Genomic DNA, 25677 nt, shown 5'->3' on the forward strand with positions numbered 1-25677 from the left:
ACAACAGCATACTAAATAACTACACATGCCATTTAGAAGATATAACACATAACCAGAAGACACTTAACATTTACATCACTTTCATTTGCTAATGAAAAGTGTCTAGGCCAGGCATTTAGACTCTCTTTAATCAACAGGGAAGGGGCAGAAAATTTGCTTCACCTATCTTTAGACAACTCTTTGAGAAAAACAATTTTCAGAGATGCATACTGAAAACTGCCTGAAGGGAGCTGAGGGAACTACCTGAACCAAATGCCTACCCTCCACACTGCCAAAGCGGCCCACTGAAAGTCTACCTGTATTAGGGATTTTACATCTCAACGTTAAGTCATTACAGTGAAGTTCTCTCTATTTTATATTTAATGTTAAGAATACAAATTCAGTCAGTTAACTATGTTTAATGCAAGCCTTTGGTTTTCACTGGGTTGGGAGCTCTTGCCTGCAGCAGCTGTCTCCATTTACGTTAGCATTCTGTGTCAAGAAGCTGCACCCTATGACATAAAGGGTCTAAAAGTTTTATGACTGTATGCTGTAGCACTAAAATCAAAGAATCGAAATCAATGCTACAGATCACAGAATGCATCATTGGGAGTTTCTCACCATTAAAAAAACAAGTCTCATATCTATGTAGTAAATACACACTCAATCAATTTTTAAAACATATATTGCTCTGAGTGTGCAGTGATGGTAATGGGAATGGCAAGGATGTCACTGAGATATTCCTGCCCAAATGTCTCCCCTGAGTGGAAGATGTTTTATTGAACTGATATGTGAAACTATCAAGACAGTCGTTACAAATATAGATACACACAGTTTGTTAGTTACAGCCAGACTCTTTTGTAGAACTGACAACTAAAATTATGGCCACTAATAATGCTAAAAAGTGATTCTGTAAAGCCAGTACTTCTATAATCCATAGTGGTGTGGATCACATGGTGAGATACAACTTATCTTCATATAATCTTCCACACAGAGGCTTATAAATACATTTTCCTCTGATAGATAATGTAATGGTTCAGCAGAATTCTAACTTTTTCCTGCAAATTTATTCAAACATTGATGAAAATCAGGCTACTGTATTAGCCTTGCTATTACATGGGTGATTACAGGTAATTTTTTAGGAATCAGACAAGAAAGCAGAAAAGAAAAACCAACTCATAAGACGGTCTGAATGAAAGCAAACCATACCATTTTGAATTCTCCTATTCTGCTGTCTTACACAGTAACATAAGAAATTAAAGCATCTATTCAGTACAAGGTGGGAAAGGCTGCTGATCAGAGTACTTAGCATCCAAAGGGCATGAAACAAAGAAGTGAAAAGGATCTAAACTTTCTGCATGAATCTGCAGCACACTCAGTACTACTCAGTGCTAGACTGACAGAACTTCTTAAACTGTAACACTGTAAGGTAATTTGGAGTTCAGTTGTACTTTAAATAGAGAGGGATCCTCTAGGAATTAGAAGAATGAATTACTGCATATTAGACACAGCAGATATAACTTTTGTGTGAGCCTTCAATTTGAAACCAATAGGTTTGGTCCTCAGTAGAAAAGCATGCCCTTCTTAACTTGACTTTAAACAGTATTTTCTCAGATGTTTTTCAACTGAGATTCTCTGTATCACATTGCTTTCCTACCCGCTCCTTTCAATTCATTGATTTTGCACATCAGGGACCAAGTTACATTTTGGAGTCTTTCACTTTTAAAGCAATGAATGAACTGTGTACATTGCTACCGCAGATTTTTTAAAAATATTACTAAACAATAAACCCCTACATTGTTTTTTTGTATCAGTTTTTTACCTCAGAGACTTAAGGTCAAATGTAGGTTAGACAAACTTGTGTAACCTGTTAGTTTCAGCAGTCCATGGCAGTGTTTCATGTACATAGTAAAAGAGCAGTTTACATTAGTTGGACCAGCAATCTTTGCTCAGGAGAGATAGCCAAGGTCTGGGACAGCAGCGTTACAGTGAACAGGGTGTGACACAAACTCACAGAACTGGACAGGTTTTACCAGGTTCTGGTGCACGACATTCATCTGTCACTGTCATGGGCACTCAAATTATTCAAGCTATTTCTATATAAACTAAGATTTTGAGTGTAAGAGGGATAGAACTTGCCAAAGCAGATCAGGAATATAATACCGGTTTACAGGGACAGAAAGTCGTTATTACTAGATGGCCAGTTGCATGCAAGATGAATTGTTGTCTGTAGTTGAAGAAAGCAGGGAATGTTCATAACACAAAATTACCATGCCTCTCAAAATACATTTTGTGATAGCCTGAAAAGGAATGAATGAGCAGAGACACCAAGATATTAGAATCAATGTTTTTTGCTTAAAATATAGTACCTAGATATTTAAATGCATTATTCTGCTGTGATATTGGAGTATATTACTTTTAAACATGGACAGGATACACTGCAACACCTCAAGCTTCTGTATATTCCCATTATAACCATCTTTTATTTACTACTACTAGCATTTTATAATACTAAGGTACCTGCAACACCAGCAATCATGCAGAACTTCATAATCATGTTTGGGAAAAATAGCACAAGAGGTTCAGACAAATGTTACCAGAAAATCTCTGCTGCTTTGACTAATGGAAACATCCTATAGTAGTGTTCCCAATTCTTCAATTTAGATATTTCATGGGAATTCCAGATACTTCGGTTGGAAAAAAAAAAAAAATCAAGATGCCTAAATTATTCAGGGAACTGTTTAATTTTCAGATGTAATACAGACTATTTGGTCAAGGAGGTGCTTTGGAAAATGTTTCTCCCTAAATTTGTGCCATGTCAAACAGTAATTACTGATGATCAAGAACTGTAAACAGAAATAAAACCCTGGCAAAACTTAGCTGCCAGCTCTCAAATTTCCTAGAACTAATTGAAACATCTTCCTCAATTCGAAGGGAGAAATCGGCTCCTGATGCAGCATCCCACGTCTGTGAACAAAAGTGCAACACAACCTCTGACATCGTGACTTTGATGGGGGATGTACATGTTGAAAACCAGATTAAAGATCTGCCGTTCAGACCAGTCTTGTATTTACAGGGGTCTGGTGGCAGTGAGGAGAGGGAAGAGGGTGGTAATGGCTGGCAGAGAAAGCTGTAACACTGTTCAATTCACAGTGCAGGTGAAGGGAAATCTGCAGCACACAGCAAGCACCGCTTCTCCACATTTCCTGAAATGAAAGTTTCCATCAGGTTCTATTAACGCTGTCTGGATGCCACTGCAAAGGCACCTGAGCTCACAGTTTACCATGTTGAGTAAGAAGAATAGCAGCATACTGTGGACTATTTTCATCAGGTTTTCTTCAGCTAATCTCATTCCCCTCATGCTATAAGATCACTCATAGCAGCTCAGAAATGCCTAATGAAAAGAGAAATAGTGTGTCTGATTCCAGACATGCTGTTCTAAGGGAATTAAACGGAGTCATCATTACCTTAAACACTTCCATTCAGAGTGGGTTTTATGATGAGCTAAGGAAAAGTAAATGCTGTTTCAAATAGGAACCTCTATATATTAAATCAAATAAATGAATGATAAAGTGCTGGCACTTTTTGGCTGTAATCCTGTTATTGCTTAGAGCCATTTCTAATGCAAATGAAGCATGATGTAGCAGAGCTATTTAGCAATTTTCTTTGATGGGCAGTGCTGACTGCTGGAAGGTGGCAGGAATGAAACTGCTCAGATGTGGGGTGCTTCAACATGTCTTGCAGGATTCCTTCCCAAATCTAATGATCACCTCTCTCTCCTGCAAAGTGTGATCTTTAAACAAGGCTCAGCTGAGCAATACAAGCCTATCTTTGCACAGAGGCCAAGACACAAGAGCTGGGTCTAGTCATACAGAATTTTTGGAAATGTGAAATTTCTAGTGAACTCACTTAGGAAGTTCCACTTCTGCCAGTTTATAAAAATGCACTTTATATGGATTTGATCATCACTTGGTCATCCAGGACTCCCTCCCAGGTAAGCATGAACTTACATAGGCAAGAATACGCTCTTGTGCTTTCTGAATGTCAGGATAGGGCATCAGGGGTCATTTGGGACACCTGACTGAAGGATATCTTCATAGCTCTGACATAGACTTGCAGGATGATATCTGTGCATAACTTGACAAATGATTCCATGGGTTTTACAATCAGGAAATTGGGGAAACTAAAGCTGATTTAACATCCAGTGGTGCTTTAAGGTCTGCTGATGATAAGCGTTACAAAATGATAAATATTATTAATGAGATCTAACTGGAAGAAGAACAGTAACTTCAATCTTGGGAAGGAAGATGAGCTCAGGAACTGTCCCTCTGTTTAATAAAACATTGCATAAAACCAGTAGGAGGTTGTCATCAAGTAAGGGCATACGTATAAAATGTGATAGATTATATGCCTAATGTAAATTCAAGCACAGAAAACTTCTTCAGGGACTGCAAACTATCTGGACAATGTGAAATGGTGCATAAACATCATCTTTTCAATGGAAGAGCATGGGCTCCCTTCAGGATATATATGGGAAAAGAATAAGCCAGGGCTAACCTTGATTTTTTGGGCTTCTTTGATATTTGTGTCACATGAATGTGGGATGTGGAACTGACTGGAAACCCCAAGCTAGCAAGACACACAATGCTGCTGACTGCAGCCTAGATCCCAGACCTTCAGACCCAATAACACAGCAGAAGAGGCAAAATGTTACATACAGGTAGTGAGAAAGAAAGAACAGACCCCCGTGTCTGCACTAGTCACCCCCAAATCACAGAACAGCCATCCTGCTAACAATATCACAAAGCAGACATAGTCTTTTGTAGAGTGGCTGGCTGGGGGCTCTCAGAGAGAGACCCAAACATACCTTCCCCAGCCCTTAGCACACACTGCTACACACTTAGGGGGAGCAAAGCTATTCATAATGCTGCATCCTAGGGAAAAGTGAGACATGGTATTCTGAAGTGAATGAAAACGTCACTAAAAGCGTTTCCACTAGGATAGCAGGTCTGGAAAACTGAGCAGACCTTACTGAAGGAAATGGCCAGGAAAAAAACCTAAGAAAATTTTTTTTCCAGTCAAACTGACCAGGTTTGCAGGATGCTAACTGGCATTTTTGCAACAATATTTCACTACGGTTTTGCTCCAACTTTTCTACCTGAGGAATGACTTCGGAAATGGAGAAGTAGGGCTTGCTGAGATCCATATGTTGTGGTGAGAAGAGATGTAACTTTGAGCTTTTTCCACAAGACTGGGCAGGGCAATCTGTCCTCAAAGGGCATATTTACAGGAAATCATCAAAGATAAATTTGTGGTTTCCCCTTTCCTGATTGGGCCGGATGGCACTGTATGATTGCTGTCCCAGGTCCTCAGGTTTCCTGCTGTTTTCAATACTTCGCACTTTAAACTGTCTTACAACTGACTTCTGTCTTTTTAAAACTATTTATTTATTAAAAACCCACTTCCATCCATTTAACTAGTTAATGCTTTCACAGCCCTTTGAAGCTGTAAAGCACTGCAAATTTAGAAACTGTTCTTAATAATCATTTGGACAAATGGATCCAGAAAATTGCATATTGATGGAAGGAGTTTATGTTCTTTGCAGTCAAATATTGCCTCACTCGTTTCATGCAAAATTGCTTGGCCAAACAGATTTTCCCAAGGCTCTCTCAATAATGAATGTAACTTTCTTTTGTTTCTGACTCTTCTCTGAACCCATCAGGAAAGGGTAAAGCATAATGACATAGGTCTGTTGTCTCCTGTAACCCTCTGGGACTGTTTTCTCTAATGTGATTGTTTGAAAATCAGCAGTTTTCTGCCAGGAAATAAAACAACCCATTTTCCTTCCAAGTAACACTGAAAAACTCTGTATGCCACAGAGCCCGCTCACTCATGCAACATTAATTTTTAAAAGAATCAATTTTGTAATCTTTCAATTATGGTTTATTATAATGATAATAATCACTGAGAAATCAGGTTTTTTTTTCCACTGCTAGTGCTGGTAGCTGTCATCAAACCACTTTCATCAATGCTGAAAACACCTGCACTAATAAACTAGGCATTATTTATTTATACTTTAGTTTTACTTATTTAAAAACATATTAAACGTCAATTCCCTTAGCAGTTGGTGATGTTACAAAAACTAAAAGTAAATAAATTACATCTATAGCACATAAAGACCTAAAAGTCACTGCCAGTCTGGCTATCTTGTACTGTCGTAACTGAAAAATACCTACAAAAAGCCAAACCAAACCACATGGGCCTCGCTCATTGCTAACACTATGCAACACATAAAGTGAGTCTCTGTGTGAACAACTCTCATGCTGGAAGCTCACCGAAAGGCTGTCCTAGCTCCAGCCAGGCAGCTGCATACCAGATCTCTTTGCTTTTCACACTGAAATCACACTGTGCTGGGTGTTTGGTGCACTTGAGCACCGACATGAAGCATCTGTGATAGCTTGTGTATATACATGTATATGAGTCATCATATAACAGCTCCAAGACTTTATCAATGCTTGCATATACAGAGTTACATACTCGTGTAACAGCGAACATGCATTGTTCATACAGCAGGTCATGGCAGAGCTTAACATTTAACAGCATGAGCACAATGGGTTTATATTTTGTTCACATTTTACAATAAAAAGTATACAGAAAAATCACTTGGTTTCTGATCAAAATCTGAGCTCCCTGCTGTTTTAATTCCTGTAACCAACAATCATCAATAAATAATCATGCACAACTTCTACACCCCACTGTGATATTTTGTTTTTGGTTTAAGTACTAGATGTGCTGAGTTGGGATCTGCAATTCCAGATCAGATTTTCAGGTGTTCTGCTTCAGGGTTCAAATGAAAGAGTAAGCACAAGGGCAAGGGCAAGGGCACAGAGGGGAGAGCTGTTCTTCAACAGATGCCTTGCAGGTCTGTGAGCTGTTTCAAAAGAGATTGTGCTGAAAACAGGAGGTGTGTTCAAGGCAATGTGTTGCACAATAAAAGGACAAAAGGCTGAAAGAAGAAAGCTATATAGATGACACAGTTACAAACAATGAGGCAGGAAATCAAAGAGGAAAAAATGTGGAAAATATCAGTAATGATAGAGAAGGAAAAAAATATTTGAAGGAAAGCAAGAAACATGCCAAATCGAAACAAGTATCCTGTTAAAGAGAAACATGAACAAGGAAGGGTTTGTGACCAAAGTACAGTGACAATATTACAGCCTGTGATTTGAGTTAGCTAATCCAAATGGAAGAGTCCAAGATAGGCGTAAGGAGAAGGCACAAAAGTTGAAATGCTTCAGGAATTGCTTGGGGCAAGGCCTCAGGCCTCACAGACAGTGTATGCCTTAGTATGTACTGAGCTCTCCTGTCATCTGAACAAAGACTCAGACAGTAACCGGGCTCTGACCATCATACAAACATGTACACTGTGGCTCACAAACTCAATCCACCATGTAGCTGACTGGAAGAGAAAATGAAACCCTACCTTTGCAAAGACACAAAAACTGTCACCTCCTAGGAGACTATCCTGTGTGTGGATGCACCAAGTAGCTCAGCTAGCCTCCAGTCTTATTCTCTTCTGTAGCTCTCCCACCCCGGCCACCTGGAGTCGCTTTAGCCTTCCCTCATCAGCCATGGGCAAGAGCAGCAGGGAATGCGGTAGGGAGGTGGAAGTCCACAATCCCCTCCCCTCAACAGGAAAGGCTTCTTTACCTCCTTGGTGGGGAGGCCAGGCTGCCACGGACTTCTGGCAGTGAGGAGGTGGCTTGCTGTATCTGTGGCTCTCCTCACCCTCTTCTATCACCATCTTTATCATCCAGTCAGGTCTAGAGCACTCCCTGGGTATACAGGGGATAGGACACTGGGCAGTGGAGGAATGGCAGAAGGCCAAGTCATTCATTCATTCATTGAATAAAAAAATCAAGCCATTTGTTTCTGAAATGTAGGCAATTAAAATAAAGTAATTAAATATCACAGTTAGACCAAAGACATTTTCTATCGATATCATTTGATATAATACCTAGAAAAATCAGTGCAATTATATTTTTAATGCCTAATTCATAACTGCTTAATTCATATCTCTTAATTCTGTTTTGGAGTGAAATGGTTTAGATTATAAAATTCCCACTTCCATGCGTTTGACATTTAAAGGTAACATTCAACCATGCCATTATGTTTAGAAAATATGCAAAGTATTGAAAACTGAAGGACAATCTTACTGCATCTTTAAAAATCAGTGTAGTCTGATCTGGATATACAAATACCAAAATGTCTTAATTCTAATTAATGTTCTTGCCATTTAGATAATTTGGGAGCTCTATCTACGCATTCCTGAACTAAGCACTTTTAACTTTGAGCTCAACATCCTGACATATAAAATGAGAGGCTCCTTTATTCATGTCAAAGAACTGGTTTGCTATTTGTTCTTGCATGTTCCATCTCTGGATACAATAGAAAAAGAACTTGCTCACGTGCCTGACAATACTACTCAGCTGTAGACAATACTAAAACAAAATTGCCACAGATGAAAATGCATACATTTAACATTTCTCATTCATCTAAAGAGAAATGGTATTCTACTGACTGACTCAGTGTCAGGCTACCTTCATTTTTCTAACATACCAATCCTGAAGGACCAAAAATTATTTTAAAATTTTTGTTCTATGCAGCCATGTTGCAATATTTTACTACCTCTGATAACAGAATTTCAGAAATGTTCTTTGTGAAGACTATATGTACCATTTGATAAAAAAGAACTTGTAAACATTGGTTTTAAAACAGTCATATTTTGAAATACATAGAGAATGGACACAAACTTTACTGAAGCATGCAAATGTACAATTCTGTGCAAAATGTTGTCTTTACAGGAAGTGCAATAGTATTGTAAACTGTAATTAGATATAATCTTCCCTGTTTTAATTAGCTATTAACATTATGTAAAGATAAACTAAAGCATAATGTGTCTTTTCATTATCACATAATTGTTATTTTAATGGTTACATTACAAGCAATATAATAATATACATACTTCCACCTCTCATATTAGTGAGCAATTATTTTGAATTTTTTATTATAATTTACCCAGAGAGATCACTGTATTAATGCCACTATTTTAGTATAATGATGACCATGGTTTTGAAATCAATATGATAGCCTCAGGGAACAATGTAAAGTAATAATGAAGAAAATATTTGTATTATATGCCAGTCTCCATCCCATTACATAGACAAAAGAAGTTTAAGGAAAACATGTGGGGCTGCTCTTCCTGCTGCTATCCTGAAACAAGTCAAATGCGTATGAAACCAGTGGTTATTATTTCAAGAACAGGTAAACTTTTAAGTGATCTAGAATTAAAAGCTTGAAAGTGAAACTGGAATAAGCCTTCCCTGAAAGCATCATCCGCAAGCACCATTCAAAACTACACCCAGAAATACTGCCCAAAATACTCTATTTCCCACTGATAAACAATGAACCGGCCTTAGTTATTCATTCATTCACTACCTTTCTCCTAACCATGCAAAGTAGTGTAGCTTGGCAGGAAGTCACTGGTGCTTAGACATGTCTAATCAGTACATAAAGCTTAAGGATATACTGAAAATATCCTATATAAAGTTAAATGAAGTTTCGTATCTGCAAGCCACTCCATGAGCAAGTCTCAAAATATTTCTAGGAGTGAGAAGGCTCTGGGATGCCACTGCAGCTGCGTCCCTGGCAGGATCTGTACAGTGGAGCTGAAATCCAACTCTGTTGAACACTGTGCTTTCTTGGAAGAGGACGTAAAGGCAATTTAAGACCATGAAATAAGCCCAGAGGAGTTAAGGACCACTGCTTTCTTCTACTCCAAATATGAAACATATTTCAACAGTGTCATCACTAATATAAAATCAGAGCGGCACAGAGAGCGTGCAAAAACCCACAACCACTAAGCTCCAGCAAAGACACAATTCTCCCTTGATAAAAGAAAAAGCTGCACATGACAAACACTAGTCACATTTCTTAATGGACTGGAGAGAGGTGTGGAAACAATGATAAGATGGGTAGACACAGGATAGGAAAACAAATAATACTTGAAAAAATATAAACTAAAGTCCTTCTTTTAGAGGAATACTGCTTTGCAAATACTCTTCAGATTATTTTCTTTCCTTAATAGTTTGACTGATTGTAAAATGTCATGAGATTACTGCTAATTTCATATAGAAGGGAATGCTGAAAAATTATTGTGTTTGGCTGAAAACAGGTTATAGAGCAGCAGAAATTGGTTCCATTTTGCAGTTCCGGACCATTCCAACCCCACATTAGCACTCTGAGAGATTGAAATGCCTTCACGGTAAATGCACAACATTCAAAAAGCCCTATGGGCATGAATTTCTGCACAGCAATAGCTCCTCCTTTCCCCCAGTGTCCTTTCCTCAGGGAAGTCAAGTTGTAAAAAGGAGATAAATATTCCTTGCTTCACAAAGGTATTTTGAGACTTAACTGATATCTGCAATTTTTTCGGAAAAACTGATATCTGCAATATTTTCAGAAATGCTCTCATGGAATATGTTTGGGACGCTCTTCAGAGACAGGAGCACTAGCATCTCTAATGAATGTACTTCAAGGAAAACTCTGAAACAACATATGGAGAGCAAACTGAACACAGAGCACATATTTCTGACATTTATCTTTGTTTTTATTGTTAAGATAAAAGCATGCTGTTTGTTTCTTAGGATTTCATCTGCTATCACTTTCCTTTCTCTGTGTCTTATTCTACAGCAGTGACATCATCTGCAGCAATTTTTAAAGTTTTGCAGCAAATCCTGTGCTTTAGAAGTTTTAATGAGTCATGTAGAGAATATTAGACAGGGAGTTCATGCCTCCTTTCTGTAACCAGTATGACTACAGCAGAGGGGATATGCTTGCTGGGATGACTGACTTCTGAAAATAAAAACCAAAAAAAAGAAGCCTTCAAAGACCAGGGTGGGATAGCAACAGAAAACTTGCAAAGAACAAATATGAGCATTTAGAAACCTTTTCTTCTATTGCAGTTGCATGTTTACTGAATACTAATGTACTGGGTAGGGTTGCTCAGGTTCTGAGATGAATGGTGTCTCTGGTATGCGGTCCCAACTATACTGAATGATACTACAAACAAGAATTGCTTACAAAATCTTGAAAATAGAATGGTTGAATCTTCGAACATCTGCATAAAAAAGTATTCCTCTTCACACTCAAACTAAGCTACATGCTGATCAATATCCAAGATGTCAGACAAACTGTTTGAGGACACTCCTCAAGATTCATAATAAATCCCCACAGTTGTGGTTACGTTTTTCCAAACTGTTATAACTTCCATAACCTGCTGAAGTTGTAAATGAATGAGAAAAAATGTAGATGCTGCTCTTGTGCATGTTACTCTTTAAATGCATAGCTGCCTCACTGTTAAAAGCTCAGAGAATTTGAGTATCACAAGAACTCTATAAGATGTACTCAGAGATTGTTTTCTAAACACAGGTTGTAGCATATCCCAATAGCACATCAAGTTCTCCGAGAAGCATGGCTGTGAATCCTGAGTTATCTTCAAAGACATGTGCTATAAATCCATGTGTGCACATATATATATATATATGTATATATCTGTACAGTTTCACTGTTTGAAATTGCCACCTGGATTCTTTATATGGGATACTTGATAACAGATATATAAGTTAAACAACACAGAACCTCTGTTTTGTTTTTATATGAATAAAAATACGTATTGAAGATGTGCATAAGCAAGTGCCGAGTTAACACTGAGTTCTAAATTAATTTAATGAGACATAAAATTTCACCATTTTTCCCCAGTTTTCCTCTCACACAGGCTTGAATTCTTACCAATTAAATTTTCAGTGCAGTATTTGTTTACTAACCTTTCTAGATTCTAAGGTAAAATATTCCAACATCAGGTCAAGCTAAACTGTTTCTACATTCAAATGGTTTGTCTTTTGCTGTGTTGCCTGCTTGTTCAAAGCTTTAAGAAAACAATTTTTTCTAGAAATCATTCAGTGAGATATTTGAAATTAGTTCTCATACACCTTTTCTTATAAAACCTTTTCTAGTAAGTTTTACTAGCCAGTGGGTGGACAGACATACAGAAATTCTTCTCTATCTGAAGCAACAAATCACTTTAGTGTTTTATTCCCTACCTCCTAAAATTGCTATTCTCACTTGAGCAGCAACTCTGTAGCACAAAATCTCCCAGTGCATTTCATGCAGTTTGATTGCAGTATATTGTCTTTTGCTAAACACTGTAAATATGGCTTAGTGCACTTTAGGGAGCTTCCATTAGAAAACCCACAGTTACCAGTAAGTGACAGGTATCATATTAAAATAATAGCAACATTGCATTTTTTTTCTAACCTATTTAATATATCTTAGAAAAGCATTTCTGCATGGCAACTGGTTATAAGCACAGACTTTTTAAAGACAGCTATTTCAGTTGGCAGCAAGGTCAAGTTAAAAAAAATAGATTAATTTATAGATTTTTTAAAAATTAGTTCTGTTCCTTTAAAATTTTAATCTCATTTAGGAAAATCAAGGTCTATTGTAAACACTGTAATCTGAAAAATCAAAAACACTGAACTGTGGAGATGACCCAGTGATGCCTCTATGAACACCAAAGGTTTCATTCAAAGTCTATGCCTCTTCTCATTTTCCTTCCAAGACTTCTGCCTTTGCAATCATAAAATATCTTTACCACCAGCAGCAAAACTGGAACCACTGCGATGCACAGTGCTACCAGGGCTGCTAGCATACGACTCAAAGATTTACATAATCCTTATAAAATGTTCTCAGGATGCAAGAAAAGTCAAAGCAGAATCTCATCTACGTGTGCAATCCCAGTGTTGCTCATGAGAGATGTCAGCAATACTCTCGTGATCATAAAAGCAGCAGAATACTTAAAGGACAAGATGGGAAAGGTGTGTGTGCAATTATGACAATACCAAACACTGTATAAAGATTTAACGTACAGCTTGTCAGGAGTAAAAACAGATTCAGTGGCACTTAAATAAGATATGTTAAATCAAAAGCAATAGATGTTGGATTAATTCAAAGGATATGTGAAAATGCACAAAGACAAAGTAGGTCCTGATTATGTATTTCTTGACTTACATCATTTGGTAAAAACTAATCACTCCATGGCTAAAGTCAGCAACCATCACAGAATCACAATAGGTCTCTGAGCCCACACCAATCTATATGCAGCCACAGTTTTATCACAAAATACTAGCTAATATTGATATTTTTAAATAAAGTTTCACTTCACTATGTAATTATTGTAATGTAGTAGGAGCTGTGTTCCTTAACAAAAGTGCTGGTGCTTTGTACAGAGTTTACTGGCATGTTAATAAAAAACGGACTTCTATTGAGTTCCATCTGCCTAATAGAGAAAAATGTTCATCTTAATTAGGAAAATCTTCATAAAGATATATAAATGCAGTTACTAATGGGCTGCAGGGAATAAATCTAGGACACTCAGGAACAACTGGTGTTTTACCAGGAAATGGAAGAGTGAATATAAACCCCAAACCAGTTGTTAGCTGTCCGGTGATTGATCACAAATAGCAATAGATGTGGAGGTTTTAAGTGTTTTATAATGAAAAATCTATTTATTTCATTAAGGTTTCATGCTTTAGACCCTTGTTTTTTCAGGTCATAAAGCAGTCTTATCTGATAATGAAACTATTTAAACCCTCCATGAATTAAGATGGGCAAATCAATTAGCATTTTTTGAAGGAATTACTTTATATAAAGAAAGAATGGAAGTGCCAAGCAATGGTTCAAGAAAGATCCACCATCAAGCATTTGAAAAATGGTCACTATGTCAAACATATATTTTGGGGTTTGCTGTGATGCTCACAGGCTGTTGAGAACCTTTTGCTGACTTTATCGGTGCAGAAGCAGACGTTACATCATCATGATAAAGATCATACCAAAATGTAAACTGCAATTCATTTTTGTCCTTAAAAATGTTTCAACAGGCATTATATATTTCCTCTGTCAGTCTGAATCAGTTTTTCCATCACTTTCTTCTAAGGGTTCTGTAATTCAAAGATGCTGATATTCCCTAACTCTGCTTAATTTCCTTTCAAAAATGAAATTAACTTTTACTCAACCTCCAGAATTTGGGGTTTCTTTAGAATAAGCATGTTAATACAAAGCACTGATGGGAAGTACTACTCAAGTCAAAAAATCTAACTCTCTAAGCCAGATTCAGTGTCAATTGTTCACAGCTGCCCAATGAGAAACTGCTTTCTGCAAATATTACCTAACACTAGCTAAGGTTTTGTTTTTTCTCTGAATGTCCTTGACAGAGAAACTAGTACATGTATGTAAGCAAGTGCAAAAGTGAAAATAGCATTACTATAATATTTCATTCAACCTAACAACCAGAAATAAGAAATATGGCATAAAACTCTGATGTTCTGGCCACTGACAGCTTTACTACCTTAATTCACAGAGAATATCACCAAACAATAGAAGTTGCAGCTACGTGAGCCTCAGAGAATGTAATTTCATTTATTCATTTCAATGACATTTTTACTAGACTACTGCTTCATGCAGATTAGTCAGAGACATCAAAAACCACTTATTAGCTGAGGTGAAGCTGTGATGACTGCAGTTGTCTAACAGTGTCAATCCAAACTTTAGATTAATATAATTTGCTAGCTCTAAATGACAGAGATATAATATAGATCTCGTATATCACCAAAGTAATAAATAATTAGTGAGCAGAACTGCGTGAAATAGCAGGTTGAGCACATCCCCAAATTTTGAATCTTATTCCAGAGAAGTCAGTGATCAGAATGATCCATCTCTCTGCCTCGAATGATAAAACAGCTTTCTCACAAGCTAACACATAGCACCATCTGGCACAAACAGGGAAAACTAAGAACTTCTGGAAGAGAAGCACAAAAGCAATTTAGTTTCTTCAGAATTGTCCAAGATATTAACAAAAAACCTTCAGAAACAGCCATCTGACTGCAAATGTGGCTCAGTGAACCTGTCTCCTGTAGAAATGCTTGTATAGCTAATAACCTCAATAAAATGTTGAATTTAACTGAATTGTTTGGGCATGGGGTGGGTATTGTCAGAGTTAGGACAGTGTGTGTGGAAAGTCAATTGTCTACCAGACTGGCTGGGTTTCAGAACATTATCTCATGTCTCTCAACAGGAATTTTAGGAGCTCAGAATGCATCTCCTCAGAAAAGATCAGCAGGCTCTTTTCAGTAGTTATTTATAAAAAGAGCGACTACAGACACCAAGCTAAGCTCTGCTTTGAGCAGTATCAGCACAAACATTACTGCCTGTTCGCTGGGGCAAAACGTCCTCCACGTGCAGAGCCGCGGACGAACGACACGCCGAGACGGGTTCAGTGTGGGTGATAGAGCATCAATCTAGGTGTGTGTTTATTGGTCCAGGGTACATATATTTATACAGACAATGATAATTATTATGCCTACTAGTCACTAGCTGATTGGCTTAAGCTCTAAAGGTCGTATTCGCACGGTCCACCTACTTGCAGTTAGCTAACAGCACAAGCTTCTCATAACACTAAGTTTCTCATGTTACTATTTCTGATTCCTCTTGACTTGTTTTCGATACACAACAGTACCATAACACAATGTTTCTCAGACCACCGTTACCCTAACACTGGGTTTCTCAGACCACTATTCCCAATCCCTCTCAACCTGTTTTCGACACACCACGGTACACAAGGCCGAAGCGTCCTTGACATTCCTCATGTATCAGCAGCGGCGAGCAGCTGCAGGCAAACCCTAGTGAGGCCCAGCATCAGCGAGGCAGCATCAGCCCCTAGAACAGGCTCTGACTGTACAACTGCTCGGTGGGCTCGGGACCCTTGTCTCTGAGCCATTCTCCAACATCCATGTGCAGTGGGGCAGGAAGGGTCTGGCCACACCATCAGCCCCCAGAGGGGACATGGAGCTGTGCCATCGGAGGCACTACTCAGGCATACAGCGCTGACTTTGAGAAGTTTGTAGTATAAACAGAAATGGAGTCTGCAGGCTGGATAACATTAGCCTGTTTCACTGATAGTAGCACAGATTTATTCTATCATTGCTTTTTGAAAGTGACTTTAAATGCAGACTGTTTTCTAAATGATCCTTAAAAGACACTCCTTTCTTCCTCATCACCTTCACCTAAGGCAATAACATCCAGTAGCATTGATCTATTTGCTGCTAGTTTTCATTAATTTTACCCTCCCTAAGGGTGGTGCAGCTTTGGTGCCAGCTAATTAAAACCTATTTAGGGCTGTTCAGTGCACTTTATCAGGCCAGAATTAGCTCTGCTGCTTTAATGAAGACTACAGTTTTATCTGTTATTACCAATTAAATGTTGTTATATCATATTGCATTACATTTCTAACGCATGGCAAAGACATAGATGGCTTTAGAACCACTTACCTGGACAGAAGTATGTACAAAGATGCCACATTTAGTAATTACCTAATGTTTCTTTAAATCCTTTCACTTGACTCAATACATATAATATACCAAAACATTAGTGAAGTACTAGAAGAAGCTGCCAGCTTTATGCTCCCTCTAGGGAAGTACCAAGTAAAATGCATTAATGAAAAATTGTGAGTCTGGTAATGAATATTATTTATGTACAACAATTATTCAAAGTGGATGAGCATTCACCGCCTTGAACTCAAATGCTTCACTAATGAAGACTCTCAGAAAGAACATATGTCCCCCAGATTCATAACACCGCATGCAAGGTTAATTCTCCAGCCTGGATAGCCCATATCAGAGGGTATTTTGTACTGCTGTAGAATTAAAAAATGCTTCATTGCAAAATAAACAAACTTCTTTGTTGGAAGTTATTTAGAGGCAATTCATGTTTCTTCCATGAACCAATAATAAGTCATTTGTCAATACCAAAGCTGTGGGTTTTGAACCTGCACTCAGTGAAGTCAGGGATGAAGCTCCCATGTCAGTGCTGCAGGACCAGAACTTTTCTGCAGCAGAGAAGTGACTGCAGCATATACCTGTTAGCTGCTTCTCATAACATCCTTCAAAACTCATGCACTGCTAAGATGAAACTAGTGAAAAGTCCCACTAATTACCTAAAAAGATGGTACATCAAAGAGTAGAAATAGAAAGCTCATTAAAGGCTTGACAGACTAGAAATCTGTTGCAATCTTACTCTGCATTAGTAGCATACACTGTACGTAAGGACAGTATTTTAGGATTAAACCAAAATAGATGTGGTTACAATCCACTGAGTACATTTTAAAATATGAGTTGAACTTGGTTTCCTTCCAGAATTTTTGCTGGGAACATGCTGAAACAGACCTCTGTTCAATCTAATACTGCAAGCAAGAGTTGATGTTTCTCTGAGGAACTGAAGGAATATTTGGCTGAGTAACCTGAGTCTGTCTCAGCATCATAATAGTCTGGCACAATGTGTGAAACTATTTTCATCGCCCACAAATCTCTTGTGCTCTCCCTTTATTCCTTCCACAAATGCCACATACCTCTAACAGCCTCATGACCCTCCCTAGAAACACCAGATGGGTCCTGTGAATTGAAGATGTTACAGAAAATGAAACAGTTTCCAAATGGAGGTCCCCTGGTTAGTAGGGAACTGAGGGATGTTTTCTTGTGATGCAGAAGGTGTCGGCTGGTGACACCTCAATTGTTTCCCTTGCTTCTGGATGACAAGTGCACTAAATGATGTTAAAAAGTACTTAGTATTTGATGTGGAAAAGTAGAACTGAAATGGAAAGTTGCAGTAGATACAAGGATGTTACCTGGTTGCCACTGGGAGTGGTAGTTTTTTTTCATAGTGTTAAAGGGATGCATGTGCAAACGCAATGTGGTGCGGGTCATGAGGCAGGCTTTTTACAATTTGCTGCTGTTCACAATGTGAAAAATTTAGTTGTAACAGCTTAAGGAGAAATAAATTGGCCCACTTTGACATTAGACTGCTTAAGAACTTTGTTCATAATCACTGGGAGAATAGAAGTTCAATCTGCCTTTGACACAAAAAGAAGCATTTGTATTGTGTTAATTGTGTAATAATAAAACCCTGAGATGTGTTAATTTGTTGAAGAGGAATGGATTAGGCTGGAGGTGAGGATACTTTGACACTGGATTATAAGATTTTTTGATAGGATATGCTAAGGGCTGGTCTCACAATAAGGATTTTGATAAAGTATTGTAAAGTCACTGTGACCTGACTACCTATTAACATAGAAGAGTCGTAATTATATAAAAAAAAAATATGTTTAGCAATGCAAGAATGCACTCATGACCATATTTAACTTGATTAATATGTAAACAGGATTACTTGCATTATTAGAGGTCATTTTTGAAGAACAGATCTTGTGTATTTTCTTTCTTAGCCTCTGTTCATCAGCTTGTTCAGTTAAACTAAAGAAGCCATGATAATCTTGACACCTTTATGACATACAGAAGCTCCCTCCAACTCCAGAATCGCAGCAGCAACACATGCACATGGTGAACAAGCTCAGGGGCAAGTTCCTCTGCATGTTTCAATAGTTTAAAAAAAAAAAAAAGGAAAAATAAACTCTAAGTTTTGACATTTTAATAACAAAGTGAATCAAGGAAGTTTGAGAGAACAAGCTCTTCTACTTCAAAAGCTAAGTCAAAAGTTCAGACTAAGTTAAACTGTCCGTGAATATCTGTATTTTTAATTTGGTCAGAATAACTATAGTCCTTCACAACTGCAAATTCATGATTTGCAAATTCAAAAATTAATACTAAGGCACAGCAGTGATCTGGAAACTCCTTCCTAATTAGCTCCAGTGAGTATGCATGACAGGTGCTATTTCATGCCAAAACACAGAAGATCAGAATTTTTGCAGCTCAGTTACAAAATCCTGAAATTTGTGGTCTTAATTCCACAGATCTAATTTCTGCTCTGAACATGCTAGCCAAAATAGTGGCCCTCACACCTTCATCTCCTTACAGCCCACACTTGAGCAGCATAAACACACACCCTCAGGCATAGAAAACAGAATTTCAGCATAATTCTAGTAAAAACCTAAATCTATTACGGTATCACTGATAATCCATTTTCACCAAGAAATAGAGATAATGCATATCCCTGAGGTTTGTGTTTGAAGAAAAGCTACAGTGAATCTCAACAGAGAAGAAAATACAATATCCTGGGGTTGTGAATTTGGAAATGTTGTTTGTGTAGGATTATCCTCTTCAAATAAAATGTCAATTTAATCAATAGTAAATTGAGCTGAAAAAAACACACAGCTTTGAAAACATTTCAGGAAGACATCCAATATTTTTGGGACTCAAGCCAACAGAAATGGAAAGAACAGAAGGTAGTGTAGGTGGGGTAAATGGGGCCTAGCTGCTGCCTCATCAAATGCTTATAACAGTCAAAACCATATAACAATCCATTAAAAACCTATCTGGGGACTCATGTAGTAGCTGGCATCCGGCATGGACCTCTCTTATGTGTCTTTTGTCAAACATTGCAATTGTTCTTCACATTTAGGACTTACCGGTCTTTTCCTGTCTCCTTCTTAAATACTGCATCACAGTAACTCATCCGCTTTTCTGTTGTCACATAGATTTTGGCAGTTGGGTAGCTGTCAACAGTTTTCTTCAGCATGTTGTACACAATGCCATTTCCATCCTTCCTCATATTTCGAAAAGGTCCCCAGATCACGTACACAGTGTTGTTGGTTTCTTTGAAAAAGTACTCAGGATTCTTGAGTAGGAGAGGCACGCTTGTGTGAGAGACCACTCTTATGGTTGTTCTCTTCCCAACATCTTCCTCATAGCCCTTTGTAGGAGCATTGTTCATCCTCCATATGCAGGAGGACTTGTCTATCTCGGCTCCCAAATTCTGGCCAGCCATCTGTCCCGAGTTTGAAACAATGGCGCACAGGTCACAGTCAAGTTGCAGAGGCTGGAAGAAAGAAAACAAAAATATACGGCAAGTCTTTCTCTAGGAAACATGAAGACTGAAAATTCAGTTAAAAGAAAGATGGGCATAGTCCAAAAAATTGATAGCAATGCTTCTCTTTAAAAAAAAAACTAACAATCCCCATGTAGTATAGCTGGTAGAAAACCCTACCACTGCAAAGTTCTGAATGCAACCCTTTTTAGTAAAATAAGCAATTCCAATATGTTACTTTGTTCTCCACCTTGTAAAATCAACTATAAAAATAACAATTTTTTTTCCTCTAAATGTTACTCTTTCCACTAGAAAACAAGGAAAGAAAGAAGAAACAGAAAACAGTATTTAGATCAATGCTGCCTTCTAACAAGGTGTTGTCAGCAATACAAAAAAAAAGTACATAAAAAGCAATGCTGGAAATTTAGCTATACACTGTGTTTATGTGTCTGAATTAATAGTACTAAAATTTGTGAAAGAAGTCAAACATGAGATATAACTCTAAAAAGCAATCTAGTAATATGAAAATCCTGCAATTGGAAAAGAGTTGTAGACAGAAGAATATGTTGTTCTCTCCAGAGAACAGTTATGACCTAAGAAAAATGAGAGGCAGATGGACTGGTGACACGTGAGCTTAATCCTGTGCAAACTGAAGTTGAAGACAGTATTTCCTGAGCACATTCTAGGGTAGTATTTCTCCAGTATGAATCGAAAATAGGAACAGTTATCTGTCTAACAGAGATACAGGTACCTATCTGATGTTCCGTTTGTCAGAGTATAAATAGTAAATGTCTTTTGGTTCTTTTGTAACAACAGACAAAAAGGAAATGACCTGTATTTAAGTTGGATTGTATGAGAAGATTGTTTAGAATGTAAACCAAAGGAAAACTAGATCCATCAAAAAGACCTACAGAAGATGGTCCAGGCCACAGATAATCTACAATTTTTTGTATGGTAACAGACTTGATCTTATGCCATGCTTCCAGCTGGGAACCCGTGACTTCAGTTTAATGTTTGCTACGAATAACTTCCTTCATGTTCTTCAGACATTAACCTGAGAGGATCCCGGGTGTTTTTCTGATTAGACTTGTGGTTATGTCCCTTCAAAATCACACCTCATTTAGCTGATGTGGCTGAATATCTGGGCTACATTTGAGCGCTGTAACCCTAGGACATGGTAGCTGACAAAACACCAAGTTTCTCTGATAATGGTGCATAATATAAGGACAAGAAATAAACATATGAAGTGAGCCAAAATATAACAGCTAAAATATCTCATCTTTGGGTGACAAATATTGTACTGAACTAAGGTGTATCCTGCAAGACTTCTGCAATAAATCTCACACTTGCAAATGTTTGATTTCTCTATTATGATTTGTTTGATTTCTCTATGTGAGTGGTTCATGAAAACATTATTTTCTCATTTTATCAGGAGTTAAAGATGTCTGACTGCATGCAAAAGCATTGGCAATGTTTCCTTTACAGAACCTCGTGTATTTTTTTTATAGCTGTTGTAGTTTTAGAGAGCTGTCCTGCATACTGCTCTGACAGCAGGGATGAAATCCCAGGAGATGCAACTGAACACAACAGTCTTTCTGTTTACCGCTTAGTTAGAGAAATCCTCCCTAAGATACCTTATGAGGACATGGCTGGGTGACCTAAACAAATCCATAAGCATAACTCACATCCTAACACGAAGTGAATTGTTAAAGTCCCAGTAGATTAATTTATAGCTTTCAGGGTGAACTTTCAAACTAACAAATGCTGAATATGAAACTGCTAGATAGGAAAAGCCAATTTGGTCAAGAATCCAGTCCCATTTAAATCTGTCTCAACCTCGGTGCTGGTTTTTGGTTTTCGTTGGTTGTTTGGTTGTTTTGTTTTGTTTGTTTTGTTTTTTTCTCCTTCAGGATATTCTTCCTTCTCCATTAAAATGGAGCTGCTCTCTTAAATTTGGAATTGTTTGATTTTCTGACCTTAGTTAGAAATGCATTGCACATTTTCTATTCACTGAGTGTAACTGTTCTGCTCGAATAAACTGAGTACACTCACTCCTGCAATTGTGTCCCCTGGTTTTCTAGCTCTTTTGTTGTGATTCATTTGTCTTGTTCCAATTTATAAAGCACTTTCATAATACTGAATGCCTGCAATAGGTCAACATATAATCTGCTCTTCTTCAATAGAGGCAGAGGCTTAACCCCTCCCAGCCCTATCTCAGAATAAATATTTTTTATAATGTAAGAAATTTTACATGTCCTAATAAGCATTTTTCCCAATAGAGATCCCAGAGAGAGTTAGGAGACTGGCTGACCCATGACAGACTTTCCACTGACTCCAGAGTCATCCACTGACTTCAGTATCTTTTTGCATCGTATCTTCCTCAACATATGAGAAAACACACATCAATATGCATTCACTGAACCCCCATAGAGAGACAGGCTGTCAGCTTGTGGTGTTGGTTTATAAGTGCCACAGACAAAAGGGGCAGTCTCAGTAATCCACATACAACTGCCTTCTCATTTTCCCCATTTAACAAGACGTTCCTGTTTGTTACTACACCCTAGCTCCGATATGGTTGTCCCAACATTTTAAGACTCAAAAGCTGCTAAAATGTAGTTCCTCTGTCAGGTGGCTCCCTAAGGAGCTATTCAGGCACAGGGATTTGGGTGCCCAAGGTGCCAGAACTGGGAAGCACCTGGGTGGTTGTGACTTCTACTTCTGCTACTGAACTAGGACACAGCTGACAGCTCCTTATGACCCTGAGGAGTTAGTGATGTGCTGTAGTCTCCCCTCACCTCATACTCTGAGGTCCTACATCCCTCACACCCTTTTCCCATACGCAGATTTCTGGCTGCAAGGTTGCCCATGATAGCCTTAACCTGCATAAGAAACCATCACTTTTCCATTTAACTTGCTCTATTGTTTATATTAAGGATAAACAGAAGCAGAGAGACATTTTTTACACACAGAAACCAGAATACAGAGAGATGAAAACTGGAGAATTGGAGAAAATGTGCCTTCTTGGTGATCTGTTTTGTAATTAACAGTAACTGATTACAGGTGTCCACATCACAAACGCCAGGATAACAATTAAACACTAACTCATCATCAGCCTTATCAGAGAAAGCAAAAATGGGTCTGGCAGGCAGTCCAGGCTGCCCTCTCATTTGTAGAGATGGTCCAGCAGCAGTGGGATTGATACAGATTGGCAGGACCATACGGAAACCTATGCTGTTAATGTTTAGGCTTTCTGGACCAATGTCCTGGTTTCGGCTGGATAGAGTTAATTTTCTTCTTAGTAGATGGCACAGTGCTGTGTTTTGGATTTAGTATGAAAATAATGTTTATAGCAACAACTAAAACATCAGCATGTCAAGTAGTGCTTATCCTAAATCAAGGATTGTTCAGTTTCCCACACTCTGCCAGGGAGCAGGTACACAAGAAGCTGAAAGGGAGCACGGCCGGGACAGCTGACCCAAACTAGCCAAAGGGATATTCCGTACCATAGAATGTCATGCCCAGTATATAAACTGGGGGGAGTTGGCCGGGAAGGTGGGACTGCTCCTTGGGCTTCAGTGAGCAATTGCATTGTGCATCACTTGTTTTTCTTGGGTTTTATTTATCTATCTTAAATTATTATTATTATTATTATTATTATTATTATTATTATTATTATTATTATTATTATTATTATTATTATTATTATTATTATTATTATTATTATTAAACTATTCTTATCTCAACCCATGAGTTTTACTTTCTTTTTTCCAATTCTCCTCCCCATCCCACCAGGGGTGGAGGGAGAAGTGAGTGAGTGGCTGTGTGGTGCTTAGTTCCTGACTGGGGTTAAACCATGACAACCAAGAATGTCAGTTAAGGGTTTACCTGTACGTTTCACAAGATCTTCATTCACTTGAATTGCAGATATATGAGCTAAAGAAAAAGCCATAGAGAACAGCTCACGTTTTCTTCTCTTTTCATGTATTTAGACACGTATTTCACCTCTACACACCATGGGGGCTGAGCTATTATTGCTTCTAGAAAATTATTCATTTTGTCGCTGACCAGAAGAATGTAGAAGTTCTCAGCAGAGCAGCTGGGCATGATTCTGACAAATTGTCCCATCTTTTTCCTGAATGATACATTGTAACTGTTGAGGAGCACTTATATTTTAATCAGTAAAGAAAATGAAATGTCTGACCTTTTCATTTCCTGTGCAAGCTTACAGACAATAGAAAAGATAATTAAAACTGTGAATTAGAACTTGCAAAACAGTGCCGTTTCTCTAGCAAAGAGAAATAGCTGTGTAATAAAGGTCACTTATCAAACAGTTCTAGTTATTAAATCTTTGCATTTAGCACTGAAGTGGCTTCACAGAATCAAAGGTCAAATCATTAAATAACAAAACCAGCCAGAATTAGAAAAGGTCACAAGCAAATCTAACTAGAACTAGGTCACAAAGCATGATTCTCTTCCACAGAGGATTTCAATATTTGAAAACTGGTTACTTTCCAATTTGAAACAACTCCCAACCATTTTAAATGTCTCCACCAAGAGACTGAAATTCCAGCTACAGGACCATTTGTATGGGTGGGTTTCCCAGTGGCACAAATCCTGAATTGCCAAGTTTCTACAGATCCGGTCTGCTGAAGTCCCAAGCATGAATATCTCAGGCCAGGTCTCTTAACCTCTCCTCTTGTCCAACACTTCAGCACAAGTCAGTGGAATCCAACAAAACAATGTCTTGACAGACCAGTCACATGCCAAGCTTCCGTCTTAGCAGAGGCTGCCAGATTCACTCCTCAGTTGGACCAAATCTAGCTCAGGATGCATGCAGATGTAATTTATACTGATGAAAAGCTGGATTTCTCTTGCGACTTCTTATCACTGTAGGTTGGTGGTGTGCTGGCGAGCTCACTCCAACCACCAACTCTGCTTCACTCTGTGAATCACAGAACTAATCATACAGATAGTTAGGAAATACAGATTAAACTTTCCCAATTGTTACTTTGACAATATGATTGTAATTTTGTAAATTGGACGCAATGCCCATTCACTACATAATGAGGCAATTATTAGCAGCTCACCACATATTAATTTGCTCCTTTAATGTTGAAACAAATGAGATCTTTTCTTATAATCATCCTATTTGAGTGAATTCTAACAAAGCCGATTGAACAAAGCTCCAGAGAGACTTTCTTTATTTCAATGCCATTTATTCTTCTACTCTTCTTGGATGTCTTTAGAGTTTTAGAGGATACAACATTTATAATGATGCCAATAGGGAATAGATTTTGCCTTTATTCTTCTTGATGTTCATTTGAGGTCTTTGAAATGAAAGGTACAAGAGAGGCATTAACCGTCTGGCATTGTTTTTATTGCTTTTCTCTACTTTACAAGCAAAAAATGTATTTTAATTTTTCCTGTGTTTCAGCGATGATTAATCAAGCTGGTTTTATCTACACTTACTCCCTTTCTTCAGACCTCTGACTGGGAGGAAAGACTTGCCAGGCTTCTCTAAGACAAAATTCAGCACATTTAAAGAAAAGAAAGATAGTGCTTGTGTGTTCACCCAGGAAGAGCTATCAATTTAATACAGCACTCAAAAGCGCTGTATATAAATCACATTAGATAGCTAAAAACAAACAATAAAACTAAAAATTATTTAAAAACACAAGTATGATTGTCCTGAGTTTGTGGTTGTTCCCCCTTCCCTCCTGTGGTAGTGTTGTGGTTTTTAAATCTTCAGCAGTCGATTTTGTCCTAGCCCTT

The 25677-nt window shown here is 38.0% G+C and overlaps 1 protein-coding gene across 1 annotated transcript in view; it reads right to left on the reverse strand.

Annotated features, from left to right (window-relative positions):
* ST6GALNAC3 (ST6 N-acetylgalactosaminide alpha-2,6-sialyltransferase 3) overlaps nucleotides 1-25677 on the reverse strand; it is a 227100-nt gene that overhangs the window by 58423 nt on the left and 143000 nt on the right. Inside the window, exon 3 of the mRNA XM_033000553.2 lies at nucleotides 19508-19917. Within this exon, the coding sequence (XP_032856444.1) occupies nucleotides 19508-19917 (410 nt within the window). The remainder of the gene's footprint in view (nucleotides 1-19507; nucleotides 19918-25677) is intronic.

This window comes from Tyto alba, unplaced genomic scaffold (assembly GCF_018691265.1).
Source record: "Tyto alba isolate M040663 unplaced genomic scaffold, T.alba_DEE_v4.0 Super-Scaffold_1000006, whole genome shotgun sequence".
NCBI lineage: Eukaryota > Metazoa > Chordata > Aves > Strigiformes > Tytonidae > Tyto > Tyto alba.